Source organism: Echiichthys vipera (genome assembly GCF_963691815.1).
Source record: "Echiichthys vipera genome assembly, chromosome: 15".
NCBI classification, from domain to species: domain Eukaryota; kingdom Metazoa; phylum Chordata; class Actinopteri; order Perciformes; family Trachinidae; genus Echiichthys; species Echiichthys vipera.
The window spans coordinates 1,847,701-1,865,250 of NC_139840.1; the positions used below are offsets into that span (position 1 = coordinate 1,847,701).

Genomic DNA, 17,550 nt, shown 5'->3' on the forward strand with positions numbered 1-17,550 from the left:
CGACACGGCGTAGAAGGTCAGCTTCTCCATGTCAGACTTGCTGAGGCCATCCTGACGACACACACACAACCTTTCATCAATCATTTTATTCACAGGATTTTAAAAACAGGACACATCTGGTGAGAAAGACATCAGTGAGACACGCTGGTGCTCCGGGTGACGCGTCCCTTCATCACCAGGACGGGTGATGGGACGGAGCTCAAGGCCAGAGCTGCCAGCCTCAACTTCACCAGGCGGGAAAAAGCCTCGTCGTTTGAATTGAAACGTTTACGAGCAAACAAATTTACAAAAAAATAACGTCCATAACACGTTAGAATATTAAGGGCTGCCTAATATTCGTTCAAATATAAATAAATTCTATTCAAATATCAAAGTTCAGAGTTAAAGACCTACATTCCAGTGCACTTTGCCTAGTGGGAGGTCCGAAACTTCGGACTTCCCATGGCACTTGAACACTGTATTTCTCTCACCGCACGTGTCTGGGGAGGGGGGTGTCAGAGGTCAGGCAGGGGGAAGAGGGTGGGACTTTGGAGGGAACGCTGGATCGGTTCGCAGCTGAGTGTGAAACGGCTGGGATGAGGATCAGCACCTCCAAATCTGACACCGTGGCTCTCAGCAGGAAACCGGTGGATTGCTTACTCTGGGTAAGGAATGAGTCCTGACCCCAAGTAAAGGAGTTCAAGGATCTCGGGATCTTGTTCACGAGTGAGGGGACGATGGAGCGTGAGTTTGGCCGGAGAATCGGAGCAGCGGGGGCGGAGCTGCAGTCACTCTACCGCACCGTTGTGATGAAAAGAGAGCTGAGGAAGGCAAAGCTCTGGATCTACCCTCAGTCCTGGTTCCTACCCTCACCTGTGGTCATGAAAGCTGGGTCAGGACCCAAAGAACCAGGTCCAGGTCAGGACCCAAAGAACCAGGTCGCGGGTACAAGCGGCCGAAATGTGTTTTCTCAGGAGGGGGTCTGGAGTCTCCCTTAGAGAGAGGGGGAGAAGTTCAGCATCCGTGAGGAACTCGGAGTAGAGCCGCTGCTCCTTTGCGTTGAAAGGAGCCAGTTGAGGTGGTTCAGGATCATCTAGTAAGGATGAACCCTGGGCGCCTCCCTAGGGAGGTGTTCCAGGCACGTCCAGCTGGGAGGAGGCCTCGGGGAAGACCCAGGACCAGGTGGAGAGATTAGATCTCCACACTGGCCTGGGAACGCCTCAGGATCCCCCAGTTAGAGCTGGTTAATGTGGCCCGGGAAAGGGAAGTTTGGGGTCCCCTGCTGGAGCTGCTGCGCCCTCGACCCGACCCCGGATAAGAGGCTGAAGATGAGATGATGAGTGCTTCAACTGAGACTTGCAAGAGAGGTAAGAGTTGCTTTAATAGCAGAGTTATGTCACAGCTCGACCTTCTCTCCCAGACTAGACCAATAAAATCATCACTGGAGGTCGTTTTAGTAAAAAGTCCTTCACACAAAGTTCTTTATTTTACCAAGTTTGAACATAAACAGACTTTTTTCCTCTCTACATGAAGAACATGTTGCTCCTGAATATGAATATGATGAATCTTTAAAGACTCATTAGTCAGCGCGTGGTCGAGCGACAGACGGACGATCTCGACCATCAGACCAATTAAAAACTTAAGTTTCACATTTCAAACTTTACTCCAGTGAACGAACCTTCAAACAATCGTTGGTGTAGAAAGTCCGGGTCGAGTCAGCTCCTTCGTATCTAAAGTAAAGTTCATTACATCAAACCTCTCCTCAGCGTGTGACCCCGCGCTGCGTTCGGTTCCCTTCTGATGACGAATGAGTGAACGCACATCACTGCTCGCCGGATCTCTCGCAGACCGGACCGGCACGTAATTAGAAATCTTCCAATCAGACGGAGAAACCCACAGAAGGTCAAACCGCTCCTCTCTTCACTCTGATCCCACGTCCGCCTCATTAAAACTAATGAAAACACGCCGGTGCACACGCCGACGTTTGACTGTCACAGAAGAAGCTCTGTCAGGATGAATTACCTTAAAAAGACCTCGTACTGTAAATGAGCCGGCCGATATGAACGTATAACCAGCAGGTGTCAGACAGACAGAGGAGCGAGCTGATTGTACAGCATCCGTCCCACCTGAGCGTTTCAGCTTCTCACCAAGTGATAATGAAAGTGAAAAGGTTCCCGCTGCACCTGTTTGCCTACACCGAAGGCGGGCATGGGGGGGGGTATTAGATTAGCGCGTTAATCAACGGCGTAAGAGGACTCTAACGGGTGATAATCTTACCCTGGTTAATAACAACAATCATCAAAGTCTCTCTATGGTCGTCCCATTTCTGCATTGTGGTTTCGAAACTCGTTCCTTTCTGAGCTTTGCCTCCACGCTGTTAGTGCGTCACACGCTTCAGCCATCTGATTGGTTGGTTTGGCCCGTATGTTGGTGAAGCGGGACGCAGCTAGACGCCTGTTGGGACCAGGTACGGTTGCACTCACACTGGTCAAAGGAACCAGACTTTAGCCGTGACACCTGTTTGGGTACGGTACGCCAAAACGGACCAGGTCAGACTCAGCAGTGTGGGAGTTTTTCGGCCATCGAAAGAATGAAGACGGCAAAAATCCTTGAGAGGAAATATCAACTGTAGGGGGAAAGTGCCTTGTAAAGTGGCAAACACGTCCAACATGGCACATGATCTGCATGAGAAACATCCACAAGACCATGCCAAAGTGGTCACATCCACAGTAAGGGTGGCGGACACCCGCGACAGATGAAAATGTCCAATGATCCCAAATATGTATCGTAACGTTACATCAGCTTGCGTATTACTGGCATGTTGCGCACTAGTATGGAATCAAATGAAATCAAACTTCCTCCAGTGAGCGACACTTCAATATCTCCTACTACTCTGCAGTAGAGAAGCATCTTTGTTTTGTTCATAAGTTGTTTGAATAACACATATTTTCTTTAGAGCAATGTCTGTTCATTCATTCATCTTCAGCCTCTTGTCCCTGTCGGGTCATGGGGGGGCTGGAGCCGATGAGGCGGGGTCCACCCTGGACAGGACGCCAGTCTATCACAGGACACATAGAGACGAACAGAGACAGACAACCATTCACACCTACGGGTGATTTAGAGTCATCAATGAACCCAACACCTGCACGTCTTTGGACTGTGGGAGGAAACCGGAGAACCCGGAGAAAACCCACGCAGACACGGGGAGAACATGCAAAGCCGGGATGCGAACCTGGCGACAGTGCTAACCACTACACCACCGTGTGTTTGTATGTTTTATTTCAATCAGCAGTACTGCATCTTATTGCCTTATAGCCTGATGTTGATATCGTATCGCGATATCATACTGAAAGTTTCCTTACATCACTAGTGTGGGCCATGCCAGAGACCTGCAGATGGCTTTTAGATGATAACTCAGTCTTAGAAGCCACAGATTCCACATTGGCACTAAAACAACTTTCATTTAATGGAGGATGTGTTGTCAGTGACTTACTTTGGGGTCCTCAGGGAAGATGTTGTCCACCAGGCGTTTGTACCTCGGCCTCAGCGGCCCACAGCAGCCGCACACTCCTGCAACAGACAACAAGAACATGACTGTTAGCAAAGGTGGCTCTGACCTCCTGACCGTCCTGTCACACACTGCTGCCGTCAGGGCGGACTGAGCACAGTGTGCATCAGGTAAAGGCTGCAAGATCACTCGGTCCAGGTGTCCTCGAGGATTTTAATGTCCCGGACAAACTCTCAAATATAACGGTCAAATATCATGAAGCTTAAAAACAACTGATAGGCAGACGACAAGAACGACACCATGCAGATTTGTGTGTATTGAAAAGTCAGACACTTTTGTTGTAATTTTACGTTTTTTTCAAAATAAAATAAGTCCCGTCAAAAGACTAATAAGGGTTTTTGGGGTCAGGTGGGTCGATGGAATCACTGGAGACCCTACCAATGACGCTACTTGACCAACCACGGAGAAGTTTGACCAGCGACCGAACCAATCAGCGTTGGTTTCTTTGGTGGATTGAAGTGAAACAGAAGAGACTGTTGAGTGTAAACAACATGGAGGCTTCCACGGATGAGATGAGCAGCTATGGAGCAAGCCGCTCACTAACTCTTTGTTCTCTGGATCCTTCTGTTGAATATGGACCGGGCTCCTGAAATTAGGCCTTTGGCTCCTAGAGGGCACTATAGCACACGTTTATGCTCCTAGAGGACACTTTAGCACACGTTTTGGCTCCTAGAGGGCACTTTAACACACATTTTGGCTCCTAGAGGACACTTTAGCACACGTTTATGCTCCTAGAGGACACTTTAGCACACGCTCTGGCTCCTAGAGGACACTTTAGCACACGTTTTTGCTCCTAGAGGACACTTTAGCACATGTTTTGTCTCCTGGTTTAGAGGCAGATTGAAGTGAAACGAGAAGAGACTGTTGAGTGTAAACAACATGGAGGCTTCCACGGATGAGATGAGCAGCTATGGAGCAAGCCGCTCACCAGCTCTTTGTTCTCTGGATCCTTCTGTTGAATATGGACCGGGCTCCTGAAATTGGGCCTTTGGCTCCTAGAGGACACTTTAGCACACGTTTGGCTCTTAGAGGACACTGTAGCACACGTTTTGGCTCTTAGAGGACACTGTAGCACAGGTTTAGGCTTCTGGTTTACACACGTTTCCTTTCTGAGCTTTGCCTCCACGCTGTTAGCACGTCACACGCTTCACTCATCTGATTGGTTGATTTGGCCCGTATGTTGGTGACAGACAGATGGTTTATCCAATCAGAAACCAGGATTTTCACCCCTTCACCAAAGATCTTTAAACCAGAGTTCAGATGGATCTGCTGAGACCAGGAGAATCATGCGGATCAATACATCTGCGGAGTCAGGTTACTGGTTGACAGTCCCTCTGTAAAAACAGCGATTACCCTCAACTTTACTCCATGTTCCTCCCTAACTCCACAGTAACATCACCACTTCCTGTTCAATGAAGCAGGATGATGTGGGAGCACCATCGGCTGCAAAACAGCATTTTTTATTCTCTTCTTGTGCGTCTGAGACCATTCAAACTTACTCTGGATTCAGAAAGTAGCTACCATAGGTCTTCTCCTACTGACTGGCATGAATGAGTACGACCAGCAGAGACCTCGGGAGTCAACAAGACGTGATGCGTCATCAAGGGTCGAGGCTCAGTGCCGTGGGGCGAATAAGTTAAAGTCACAGCGGGAACGATTACGGAGCAGCCGGCCGGTCAAGCGGCAGGAGACTCCACTAAGGAGAGTCTGACTGTGGTGTGTTCACTGACATTTGGATAAACTCATGCTTTTAGGAACAAATTGTATGATTTACTCCTCAAAGGTCGATACTTTCAATTCCTCCTGGTGTTCATCGCCACTTCAGTTCTTCCAGTAATTACGTCCACGAGAGCGCAACGAATGAAAACACATTACTTTGTACTGAAACACAACAAGGTTCACTCTGGAAGGAGCTCTCAGCCGCGTGGAGTCACGATTTCTCCCGCCCACAGGACAGAGGACGAACCCACAGAGCCACGGTTGGGACTCTCGCAGTAGAGATGGAGATGCTCCGACTGTGCTCAGATTTGTGGATGTTCCTTCCCGATCAATGAGCGCGGCCGTCAGAAAGTGTCCTCAGTGAAATGTCAGTGCTTTTGTTTCTGAAGGAGCAGCAGAGCACGACTGAAAGGTCACAGCAGCCTTCAGCTCATCCGACACACGATCAATGAGGAAAACCTGGTCATTTCAGTGGTGTTACGTCAATAAGTGCTTGTCTGGGTCCAGACCTTTGAGTCCACTCCAGTAGAGATGGCACTTCCTGTTCCCTCCTCTCAAAGTCAATCAGCTTTTTGAATAGCAAGCTGCAACCTCCAGGACGGAGAACTAAAGCCAGACGTGCAGTTCATCAAGTGGCCACTGGAGGCTCCAAAACAGAGCAAAGCCCCATGCACCCATATGTGAAAATACCCAGCATTACAGCTGACATTAAATTATATTAAGACTGAGGGCGCACTCACACTGTGCCTCCGTCCCGTGCCCCGTGCTTTAGGGTCCTTGTCCCCCCCTCCAGGCCCGTTTGTACTCACACTACCTGGGCCTCGGAGAATGCTTCTTGCTGCCTATACGTCATCACGCCGCAACACGTCACACGCATTGATGACGTCATGGCAATGCGTGGCGTTGTTTCCAGATCTTTCCGTAGAACTTGGAGTTTTTGTGCGTCTTGTCGACTGTTTTTGAATCTTTTCATCGACCAAATCTGCAGTAAACACTCCACCTCCGCATCACACCAACGTGAACCTTTCACCGCCATTGTTTGAAATGTCCGCGCATGGTCCCTCCTTCTTTTTTCTACGTCCCAACAGGCGCACAGGAAATGACCTCAGAACCGCCGTAGGCCTCGTGCTCGTACACGTGCGCACGCTTGTGCTCGTACATGTGCAGACGTGCTTTACTAAAGCCCACCTCTCTTAGACGGGCCGTGGCCGCAGTTATGCGCGGAGCGGTTGCACTCACACTGGTCAAACGCACTAGGCTTGACCCGAAAAACGGTTTTGGCGCGGTGCGGAAGGACAGTGTGAGTCTGCCCTTAAAGTTCTGCATAATTAAGGGCACGCAATGCTGGGATGTGGTCCAATTAGCTTCCTCTTCTCTGTTATTGCCTGCACATCTACAAGACCACCGAGGGCTTCTTTTACATTCAGGCCAGAAGCAAACACCCTGTAAGCTCCACGCCGTGCAGTCTGGTCTTCTGTGCCAACCCGACGTGCTTCCACCTCGTTATCTCTAGGCTGCGTAGGTTCCAGGTAGACGCCATGCGCCATTTGTACCCATGAGAGCCAGCCTCCCATCCTCAGACTCAGAAAGTTAACTTTAAGGGGGCAGGGGACTACATTTCCCAGGAGCCCCTGCTCTTATGTAAGGTACGCTGGGAGCTCAGTCAGCACCTCTCAGGCGCCGTTAAGTCACCTCAACAACTCCAGCAGAGTTTATTTCTTGGCGTCGGAGCAGAGTTGGACGCCCCCCCTCCCCCCCCGAGAGGTTTGGAGATTAATCAGGTTAATTAAGGCTTGTATCAACGGCCTGTCGCCAAGGCAACCTTTACAGAGCGGTGGCTTTTAAAGCGTTCATTATGGATCCTGCAATTACCCGCCACATTAGGGCACGGAGCAGCGGGGGAGCTGCTGCGTGAGTGTCGGTGTGACCTGCCAGGTTTAATGGTATTCAGCCTGGAGTGTGATGATCCAAGGGCGCCGTCACACCCTACTGACCTTCTCCTGGGTGGTTGGATGTGGAGCACAAAGCAGCTGAAACACTGGCCAGAGCCATGAGAGCAGTTCACTTCAAGGACGCCTTTTTCAAGACGCCAAATTAAGCCGTTAACCCTCGACCTGCATCAGCCCACTGCCAGGTCGAACCTCTGAGCTCCAGATGTGTGAATGTAAACGGGTTCTCTGGGTCCAGATGTACTGGTTCTCTGGGTCCAGATGTGTGAATGTAAAAGGGTTCTCTGGGTCCAGATGTGATGGCTGTCTGGGTCCAGATGTGATGGCTGTCTGGGTCCAGATGTGCTGGTTCTCTGGGTCCAGATGTACTGGTTCTATGGGTCCAGATGTACTGGTTCTCTGGGTCCAGATGTGTGGATGTAAACGGGTTCTCTGGGTCCAGATGAATGTAAACAGGTTCTCTGGGTCCAGATGAATGTAAACAGGTTCTCTGGGTCCAGATGAATGTAAACAGGTTCTCTGGGTCCAGATGTGCGAATGTAAACAGGTTCTCTGGGTCCAGATGTGCGGATGTAAACGGGTTCTCTGGGTCCAGATGTGTGGATGTAAACGGGTTCTCTGGGTCCAGATGTGTGGATGTAAACGGGTTCTCTGGGTCCAGATGAATGTAAACAGGTTCTCTGGGTCCAGATGAATGTAAACGGGTTCTCTGGGTCCAGATGGATGTAAACAGGTTCTCTGGGTCCAGATGGATGTAAACAGGTTCTCTGGGTCCAGATGAATGTAAACGGGTTCTCTGGGTCCAGATGTGTGAATGTAAACAGGTTCTCTGGGTCCAGATGTGTGAATGTAAACGGGTTCTCTGGGTCTAGATGTGTGAATGTAAACGGGTTCTCTGGGTCCAGATGGATGTAAACTGGTTCTCTGGGTCCAGATGGATGTAAACGGGTTCTCTGGGTCTAGATGTGTGAATGTAAACGGGTTCTCTGGGTCCAGATGGATGTAAACTGGTTCTCTGGGTCCAGATGAATGTAAACGGGTTCTCTGGGTCCAGATGGATGTAAACGGGTTCTCTGGGTCCAGATGTGTGGATGTAAACGGGTTCTCTGGGTCCAGATGGATGTAAACGGGTTCTCTGGGTCCAGATGGATGTAAACGGGTTCTCTGGGTCCAGATGAATGTAAACGGGTTCTCTGGGTCCAGATGGATGTAAACGGGTTCTCTGGGTCCAGATGTGCGGATGTGCTTTACTACCCCAACCCCCCCTCTTATTAAACAAAAAGATCTTTCAGTAAGTAAGCGTTGCTAAGCTAGCTCATCTTTGTTAGCAGCTGTACCTCGGATCACATCGAGCCTCTCCTGCTCTGGTTTTTACAGCTTACTACCTTCGCACTTGAAAGAGGTGAAGATGTGCACACACGCTGGGCTCTCGCACAGTCACAGCATGTGTGTGTGTGTGTGGACGGTAAAGATGAAGTGGAAACACCTGGGAGGCTGCTTGCGGGGGCGTTCAGGGACAGCAGATGGATCGGCCCGAGGACAGAGCAGCAGAGCTGGCGGTGAAACGACAGCTTTCTATTTGCATCCTCATTATTCGGCCTCTCGCTCGCTCCTCTGCAGCCACTCAGGAGGAAACCAAGCGGCCGAGACTCGGCTTAAGTGTCTGATAACCGAGATAACGTGCGCGCAATTATGGTAAAATGCATTAAGTAATGTCTTTTCTGCACGCACTGTAAAGAAAGTTTAGTCAATTTAGAGAAAATATTTCTAAAAGTGACTTTCAGATGGATTTTTATGGACCTGCACTCACTCTCAGGGCGCACTCACACCGGGACAAAACAGGTTTTGCGGGTAAAGCCTAGAGCGTTTGACCAGTGTGAGTGCAATCGCTCCGCGTCTAGGAGCGGCACGCTTGCCGTCCACGGCCCGTTTGAGAGAGGTGGGCTTTAGTAAAGCACGTTTGCACATGTGCTTTAGGGTCCTTGTCCCCCCCTCCAGGCCCGTTTGTACTCACACTACCTGGGCCTCGGAGAATGCTTCTTGCTGCCTATACGTCATCACGCCGTAACACGTCACACACATTGATGACGTCATGGCGATGCGTGGCTTTGTTTCCAGATCTTTCCGTAGACCTCGGAGTTTTTGTGCGTCTTGTCGACTGTTTTTGAATCTTTTCATCGACCAAATCTGCAGTAAACACTCCACCTCCGCATCACACCAACGTGAACCTTTCACCGCCATTGTTTGAAATGTCCGCGCATGGTCCCTCCTTCTTTTTTCTACGTCCCAACAGGCGCACAGGAAATGACCTCAGAACCGCCGTAGGCCTCGTGCTCGTACACGTGTGCACGCTCGTGCCTGTACACGTGCAAACGTGCTTTACTAAAGCCCACCTCTCCCAAACGGGCCGTGGACGGCAAGCGTGCCGCTCCTAGACGTGGTACGGTTGCACTCACACTGGTCAAAAGAACCAGACTTTACCCTTTAAACCTGTTTGGGCACGGTACGGATGGACAGTGTGAGTGCGCCCTCAGTCTGCTGTTCTTAGTAACATGGGTGTTTCGTCTTTTGCTTTCCTTGTTTGTTTACATTCAAAATTAAATATAAAAATCATTCTTGAGCATTTCATCAGGTTGTTCCATGTAAATAAAAACAGTAGAGAACAGATTTCCTGCTCCCCGTGCAGACGGCGTTCTGCCCCGGTGGCAGCAAATGAATGACAGCAGCTCCGAATGACATTAAAACCCATTCTGGCTCAGAGCATCACCACTTCAGTACTGTAATAGAGGCGATGCATCAGTGTGAGCGTCCGGCTATAGATCTGCAGAGAAGGCTGCATAATCACGGCGCGGAGACGGCCTCAGATCCAGAGATTGCGGCGGTCGCCTACTGATAAATTACACCCCGACACAACCGACTGAGCGGGCTGAGGAGACGCCATTACAGGGGACCGAATCCATCATCCTGCACAAACACAAAGGCGCGGAGAAATTAATACAAATGTAAACGCTTACACACCCGCCCACTGCCGCACACACAGAGACGTGATTAGAGATACGACGACGGGAGACTCGCTCCAGAGCAACGCGTCAGACTAGATGTTTAAATCCAGTTTTTCCGTCTTCGCCGGATCTGAAGCGTCTCGTTTACGCGTGTTTTCCTCACAGTCGGGTAAAGATTTCTCCATCGTGGGGCGCCCGGCTGCTGCTCGACCCCGTCCAGCGCCTGAGCAGAGCGCTAACGCAATCTGGATTTTTCGTTTCATAGATTCCCAAAGAGGAGAGTAAACAAAAGACAGAGGAACCAAACACACGCACCCTGAAACTGGAGGAAGCAGCTCAGGTTGTTCAAGACGAACAGAGACGGTTAAGTTTAGTCTCTAAAGGTGACGGTTAAGTTTAGTCTCTAAAGGAGACGGTTAAGTTTAGTCTCTAAAGGAGACGGTTAAGTTTAGTCTCTAAAGGAGACGGTTAAGTTTAGTCTCTAAAGGAGACGGTTAAGTTTAGTCTCTAAAGGAGACGGTTAAGTTTAGTCTCTAAAGGAGACGGTTAAGTTTAGTCTCTAAAGGTGATGGTTAAGTTTAGTCTCTAAAGGTGACGGTTAAGTTTAGTCTCTAAAGGAGACGGTTAAGTTTAGTCTCTAAAGGAGACGGTTAAGTTTAGTCTCTAAATGAGACGGTTAAGTTTAGTCTCTAAATGAGACGGTTAAGTTTAGTCACTAAAGGACTTGGTTCAGATCAGATAAAGGTGGTTTGTGTCAATTCTTCCAGGACTTGAACACCGGCCCCTGAAACTGGAGGCAGCAGCTCAGGTTGTGTGGTTCAAAACCAACAGAAACTCGGGGATCGAACGTTTCTAGGATATTTTATGTTGAAGTGCAAAAGGACAGTCGTTACTTCTGCATGTGTCATCTTTAAAAGGCCTAATTTTCATTCATTCATTCATCTTCAGCCTCTTGTCCCTGTCGGGGTCGTGGGGGGCTGGAGCTGATGCAACTGAACTCTTCCCAGCAGGACTCAGATCTGAAGATGGGGAGAATTTAACAACATCAGCAACCAAGATGCAGCTTTCACTGATGTTAGCATTTAGCTAGCTACATGGAGCAGTTACCGTATTCTCCGCACTATAAGTTGCACCTAAAAACCTTCAAATGTCTCCAAAGCCGACAGTGCTCCTTATAACCCGGTGCTCCTTATATATGGACCCATATTGAGCCACAACAGGTCTCCAACTACGGTGAGCAGCCGCCGACTCTATTTTCCCCGTAGAAGAAGTAACGCGCGGTGCATGTTGAGATACACGACTGCGTGAAGCGTGCCGTTTCATTTCCATGTGTGTGTTTGTGTAAAGAGCCCAAAATGGCTCCTGTTAAGAGACACGCTTACGACGCAGAGTTTACACTCAAGGCCATTAGTCACGCAGCAGAACACGGGAATAGAGCAGCAGCCAGAGAGTTGAACATGAACCAATCAATGGTGCCGAAGTGGAAGAAGCAAAAGACCCTGGGGTGACGAGAGTCAGGTCGGCCTGTTGTGTTTTAAACGTCGGCCATTTTAATTTATATTCTTTGCCGCACGTTAAATTCCTTCTCTGCCGCACAACGAACACGCACACTCGCAGAAAACCTGGGTTCACAAACAGCTGTGAATGCGACATAACGGCGTCCGACCTACCGGAGCTCAGCACGCCTCGTCTGTTCGAGGCCCGGCTGTAGTTGAAGGCTCCTTCAGCCTCGGCGCCGGGCACCTGCCTGTACCTCCTCGGGATCCCCCGCCTCAGGTACACGCAACAAGACGGCATGACTGCGTGTGCGGAGTGTTTCCACAGGTTCAGCGTTCAGACATGCAGACGCAACGTTCAAGCTCCGGCTGCACCACAGCAGGTAAGACCGACCGCTCGACGACAACATCCCAGCTGCACCTCTCCACAGGAAACATCATCCGCCCGGTGAACGCGTTCAGCCAATGGGACGGGAGCCCGAGCCGCGCGTCCGTCATCGCCTGGGATTACACCTCATTCTGACAGAGGAGACGAGAAGCCGCCGGGTCTAATGTGGGCCTGTCCGCGGCGGCTCGGGTTACCGGCCTCTGTGCACACAATACAAACGTGATCCGGCACACGCATGAAGACAGGAGCAGAAAAGGTTTCCAGGTTTGATTCCCTAATCCCCGACAATGAGCTCAAAGCCAGGAAGAGAGATGATGTAATCTGTTTATTTTAATGCGGAGTGTTCTGCTGGAGATGGTGATGGATGCTGTACGTACAAGTGAGCCTGTGCTTAATGAAGACGCCAGGCAGCGAAATTAAAACAATTAAAGATGGAAAACAAATGATTAAATCAACCGTGAGAGAAGTTGAGTTAATTACGCCCACTGAGACGCTGCCAGGCTGCAGACGTGATGCCTTTAAAACATATAAATAAACAAAATTAACTTCATCAGGAACATATTCTCATCTACAGGGCCCTCACGGTGAGGTTTACATAACAAAGGTGACGGTTAAGTTAAGACAACTAAAGGAGACGGTTGAGTTTTGTCCTTCTGTACATGACCAAACAGGTTTCACGGCTAAGTCTGGTTCCTTTGACCAGTGTGAGTGCAACCGTACCGCGTCTAGGAGCAGCACACTTGCCGTCCACGGCCCGTTTGGGAGAGGTGGGCTTTAGTAAAGCACGTCTGCACGTGTACGAGCACGAGCGTGCGCACGTGTACGAGCACGAGGCCTACGGCGGTTCTGAGGTCATTTCCTGTGCGCCTGTTGGGACATAGAAAAAAGAAGGAGGGACCATGCGCGGACATTTCAAACAATGGCGGTGAAAGGTTCACGTTGGTGTGATGCGGAGGTGGAGTGTTTACTGCAGATTTGGTCGATGAAAAGATTCAAAAACAGTCGACAAGACGCACAAAAACTCCGAGGTCTACGGAAAGATCTGGAAACAAAGCCACGCATCGCCATGACGTCATCAATGCGTGTGACGTGTTACGGCGTGATGACGTATAGGCAGCAAGAAGCATTCTCCGAGGCCCAGGTAGTGTGAGTACAAACGGGCCTGGAGGGGGGGACAAGGACCCTAAAGCACGGGGCACGGGACGGAGGCACAGTGGGAGGGCGCCCCAAAGGTGACGGTTAAGTTTAGTCTCTAAAGGTGACGGTTAAGTTTAGTCACTAAAGGTGACGGTTAAGTTTAGTCTCTAAAGGAGACGTTTAAGTTTAGTCTGAAGGAGACGGTTAAGTTTAGTCTCTAAAGGTGACGGTTAAGTTTAGTCTCTAAAGGTGACGGTTAAGTTTAGTCTCTAAAGGAGACGGTTAAGTTTAGTCTCTAAAGGAGACGGTTAAGTGTAGTCTCTAAAGGAGACGGTTAAGTTTAGTCTCTAAAGGTGACGGTTAAGTTTAGTCTCTAAAGGACACGGTTAAGTGACGGTTAAGTTTAGTCTCTAACTTGGTTCAGATCAGATAAAGGTGGTTTGTCTCGGTTCTTACGGGACTTGAACACCGGTCCTCCAGGTCAGAGTCCTGAGTTTTGGACCCTCCTCCCTACGGAGAGTTTGGCGTCTGAGACCACGTCACCTGATCTCCTTCTTTGCTCAGACGTCACTTCTACAGTAACAAACACGCGGAGTACAGATGAACCACTGTGCGTTGCTCTCCGTAGGTTCATGTGTGAGCGGTGAAGGAGGACGGCGTCTACGGGGAGTTTACATTAAATCTAAACGCTGATGGATGACGCTTATATTTCCTGTCGTCCATCTTTTTCTGTCAGTCAGCAGAATCCCCACAAGCACCCACACACACACACACACACACCCCGCCACAGTAAATCTCACCTCCGGTAGCGCTGTGTACTTTAATCTACACCTCAAACGTGTGTGAGGGGCGTAATCTACGAGATTAAAGAGCGCCCTCGTCCCCTGATTAATCCCCTGTCCTTTGACAAGCAGATGAAAGCCATGACGGCGTTCATCTGACAGCATCATTCCCACCGCGCCCTCGTTCAGCTCAAGTTCCTCGTGGTCGCAGACGAGTGTGCGGATTGTTAACACGCCCCCCGTGGGGGTGGGGCCGCTCGCCGGTGCCTCGTCATCCTTGGAGATGAGAAACATGAATGAATAAATAAAGACGAGCGACTTGAAGTCGAGCGAGGGCTGAAGGAGAGCGATGGGCGGCCCTGCCTCTAAAGAACGCCACACGGGGACAGATCAAAGGCGTGGACACAGATCCAGGGACCGGGGTCTTGTTCAGGACGCACTTCTGTCATGGATGTGGTCGCACCGACACGGCGAACACGTGAAAACGTCTTTACTACAGCATCAACAACAGCCTTTCATTACGACCACGAACGCATCATTGAAACCAAAAGCCGTCCAAGGTACAGATGTCATGAGTAGACACTAAGGGCGCACTCCCACTGTGCCTCCGTCCCGTGCCCAAACAGGTTTCACAGCTAAAGTCTGGTTCCTTTGACCAGTGTGAGTGCAACCGTACCACGTCTAGGAGCGGCACGCTTGCCGTCCACGGCCCGTTTGGGAGAGGTGGGCTTTAGTAAAGCACGTTTGCACGTGTACGAGCACGAGCGTGTGCACGTGTACGAGCGCGAGGCCTACGGCGGTTCTGAGGTCATTTCCTGTGCGCCTGTTGGGACGTAGAAAAAAGAAGGAGGGACCATGCGCGGACATTTCAAACAATGGCGGTGAAAGGTTCACGTTGGTGTGATGCGGAGGTGGAGTGTTTACTGCAGATTTGGGCGATGAAAAGATTCAAAAACAGTCGACAAGACGCACAAAAACTCCGAGGTCTACGGAAAGATCTGGAAACAAAGCCACGCATCGCCATGACGTCATCAATGCGTGTGACGTGTTACGGCGTGATGACGTATAGGCGGCAAGAAGCATTCTCCGAGGCCCAGGTAGTGTGAGTACAAACGGGCCTGGAGGGGGGGACAAGGACCCTAAAGCACGGGGCACGGGATGCACGCACAGTGGAAGTGCGCCCTTAGCGTTTACAGTTAGCCATTAGCTTTTAGCGTTAGCAAGTGCAGATGAAAGTGATGTTAGCATCAGGGAGAAGCGTAGCCATGTGGGCGTGCGTTTGAATGGCGTTTCTCTCCTTCCTCTCAGTCTCGTTTCACTGCCGCCGACTGAATCCACTCTGATTCTGCAGCTTTCCCTCGACTCCTGACCCGTCATCACTTCCCTTTTTTTAATTTGTGTTGTGTTGTTTTGCGTCGTGCCTCCTACTCATCGCTGTTAACAGTTCATATAAAGCCCATTAAAGCACCTCTGTACGGTACACGTCAAATGTTTGATGCAGCGCGGCCGTCTGAATAAACGCATCCGGCTTTTGTGATTGCCTTTCCCGCCCACGGACGCCGTTGCTGCTTCCTTCAGGGAGGGACGCCTCTCTCTCTCCTTTATCCCCTTCTTTCACGACAATGTGAAGACTAACGCCGGCGTGTCGACCTTTATCCCAACACCAAATCTCCAGCTCACTCTCTGGTTCTTTAACAACAAACTCTTCAAGTTTCATTTTCCGTTTCCCTTTGAGCCCCAGAAGTTATTCATTGACACGTCCCGTTATTCATTAACGCAGCGCAGCGGGTCGGGGGCATCAGATAGCTCCGTCTTGAGCGCATTCACCTTCCCTGAGGCGCTGTCGTATATAAAGCCTTTAACCGGTGACCGGGAAACACTCCCGCACCTCGTGATGAATGTGTTACGTTCAGATGGAGTTAGGATCAAACCGTAGATAGTGGATTTGTTTCGGCGCGGAGGCGGTGGAAGCTCCGCGGCTCTCATTTAAATATTCATGCGGGGGAGACAAAGGGGAGGAAATGGAAACGGAGTCGGATGAAATCCCAGGGTTCACATTTCCAGACGGAGGAGGAGAGCGTGTGCATGAGCGGAGGAGGGGGGGGCGTCACGGGAAACCTGAGCCCTCTGGAGACGCTCAGGTGGGAAGGTATGAGATATTCATGCACCTCTGAAATCTCAGTCAAAGGGTTTTTTTATAACCAGAGAACAGATGAATAATAACCCCAATACAAGAGGATTCAAAGACAGGAAAGATAGGGCGCACTCCCACTGTGCCTCCGTACCGTGCCCAAACAGGTGTCACGGCTAAAGTGAAAACCGGCTAAAGAGTGAAACCGTACCACGTCTAGGAGCGGCACGCTTGCCGTCCACGGCCCGTTTGGGAGAGGTGGGCTTTAGTAAAGCACGTTTGCACGTGTACGAGCACGAGGCCTACGGCGGTTCTGAGGTCATTTCCTGTGCGCCTGTTGGGACGTAGAAAAAAGAAGGAGGGACCATGCGCGGACATTTCAAACAATGGCGGCGAAAGGTTCACGTTGGTGTGATGCGGAGGTGGAGTGTTTACTGCAGATTTGGTCGATGAAAAGATTCAAAAACAGTCGACAAGACGCACAAAAACTCCGAGGTCTACGGAAAGATCTGGAAACAAAGCCACGCATCGCCATGACGTCATCAATGCGTGTGACGTGTTACGGCGTGATGACGTATAGGCAGCAAGAAGCATTCTCCGAGGCCCAGGTAGTGTGAGTACAAACGGGCCTGGAGGGGGGGACAAGGACCCTAAAGCACGGGGCACGGGACGGAGGCACAGTGGGAGTGATTCCTCATTCATTGTGATGAGGACGTACTCTGTGTAAAGTTTCATTCAAGGTTCCCAGTCTTTTCTAGACATGGTTTTCTGTGATCGACCCCTCAATGTCTGGCCTGTAAAAGAATAGATAGCTAAATAGATAGTGACCCGGTTCATCTGATGTCCTGTTGCGGAGGTTAGAGCACTTCTGTACCATTTCTGTCTTTGGTGACGCGTGATCAGATGGAGGCCGTTTTCTCCTGTACTGCAAATGCATCATACATGTTAAAATAACCGTGTCAATATGAAAGGAAGAGAAAGGCTGGTGCTGTTAAACAGACCTTTGTAGTGAACTATGGGTGAAGACATTTAAGATGCTGCTGAAACTTTCTTAAATGTCACTTTGACATCCAGGAGTTCTTTTTTCACATGCAAATCACAAACCAATGTCAGGGGTCCTGACTCATGAAATGTTGCTGAAAAAAAACAAAAAAAATGATCCCAAAGAGATGCTAAATGACGCAAAACAACCAAAAATGACCACAAATAGACAAAAAATGACTAAAAATAGATGCAAAACCACCACAAAAAGATGCAAAATGACTAAAAATAGATGCAAAACCACCACAAAAAGTCTTGTTTCTATGTAGTCAGTGGGGGGCCTCTCTCATGTCAGAGCCCAGGGCCCCGCTGGCTCTGAATACGTCCGTGAGAACCAACATGACCTCCAGATCTGAAC

At 49.9% G+C, this 17,550-nt stretch overlaps 1 protein-coding gene across 1 annotated transcript in view; it reads right to left on the minus strand.

Moving 5' to 3' along the window:
• efr3a (EFR3 homolog A) overlaps positions 1-17,550 on the minus strand; it is a 103,281-nt gene that overhangs the window by 60,762 nt on the left and 24,969 nt on the right. The window contains exons 3-4 of the mRNA XM_083928065.1: positions 3,473-3,549; positions 1-51 (exon numbers count right to left, since the gene is read on the minus strand). The exon at positions 1-51 is cut by the window's left edge and continues 77 nt beyond it. Of these exons, the coding sequence (XP_083784191.1) occupies positions 1-51; positions 3,473-3,549 (128 nt within the window). The remainder of the gene's footprint in view (positions 52-3,472; positions 3,550-17,550) is intronic.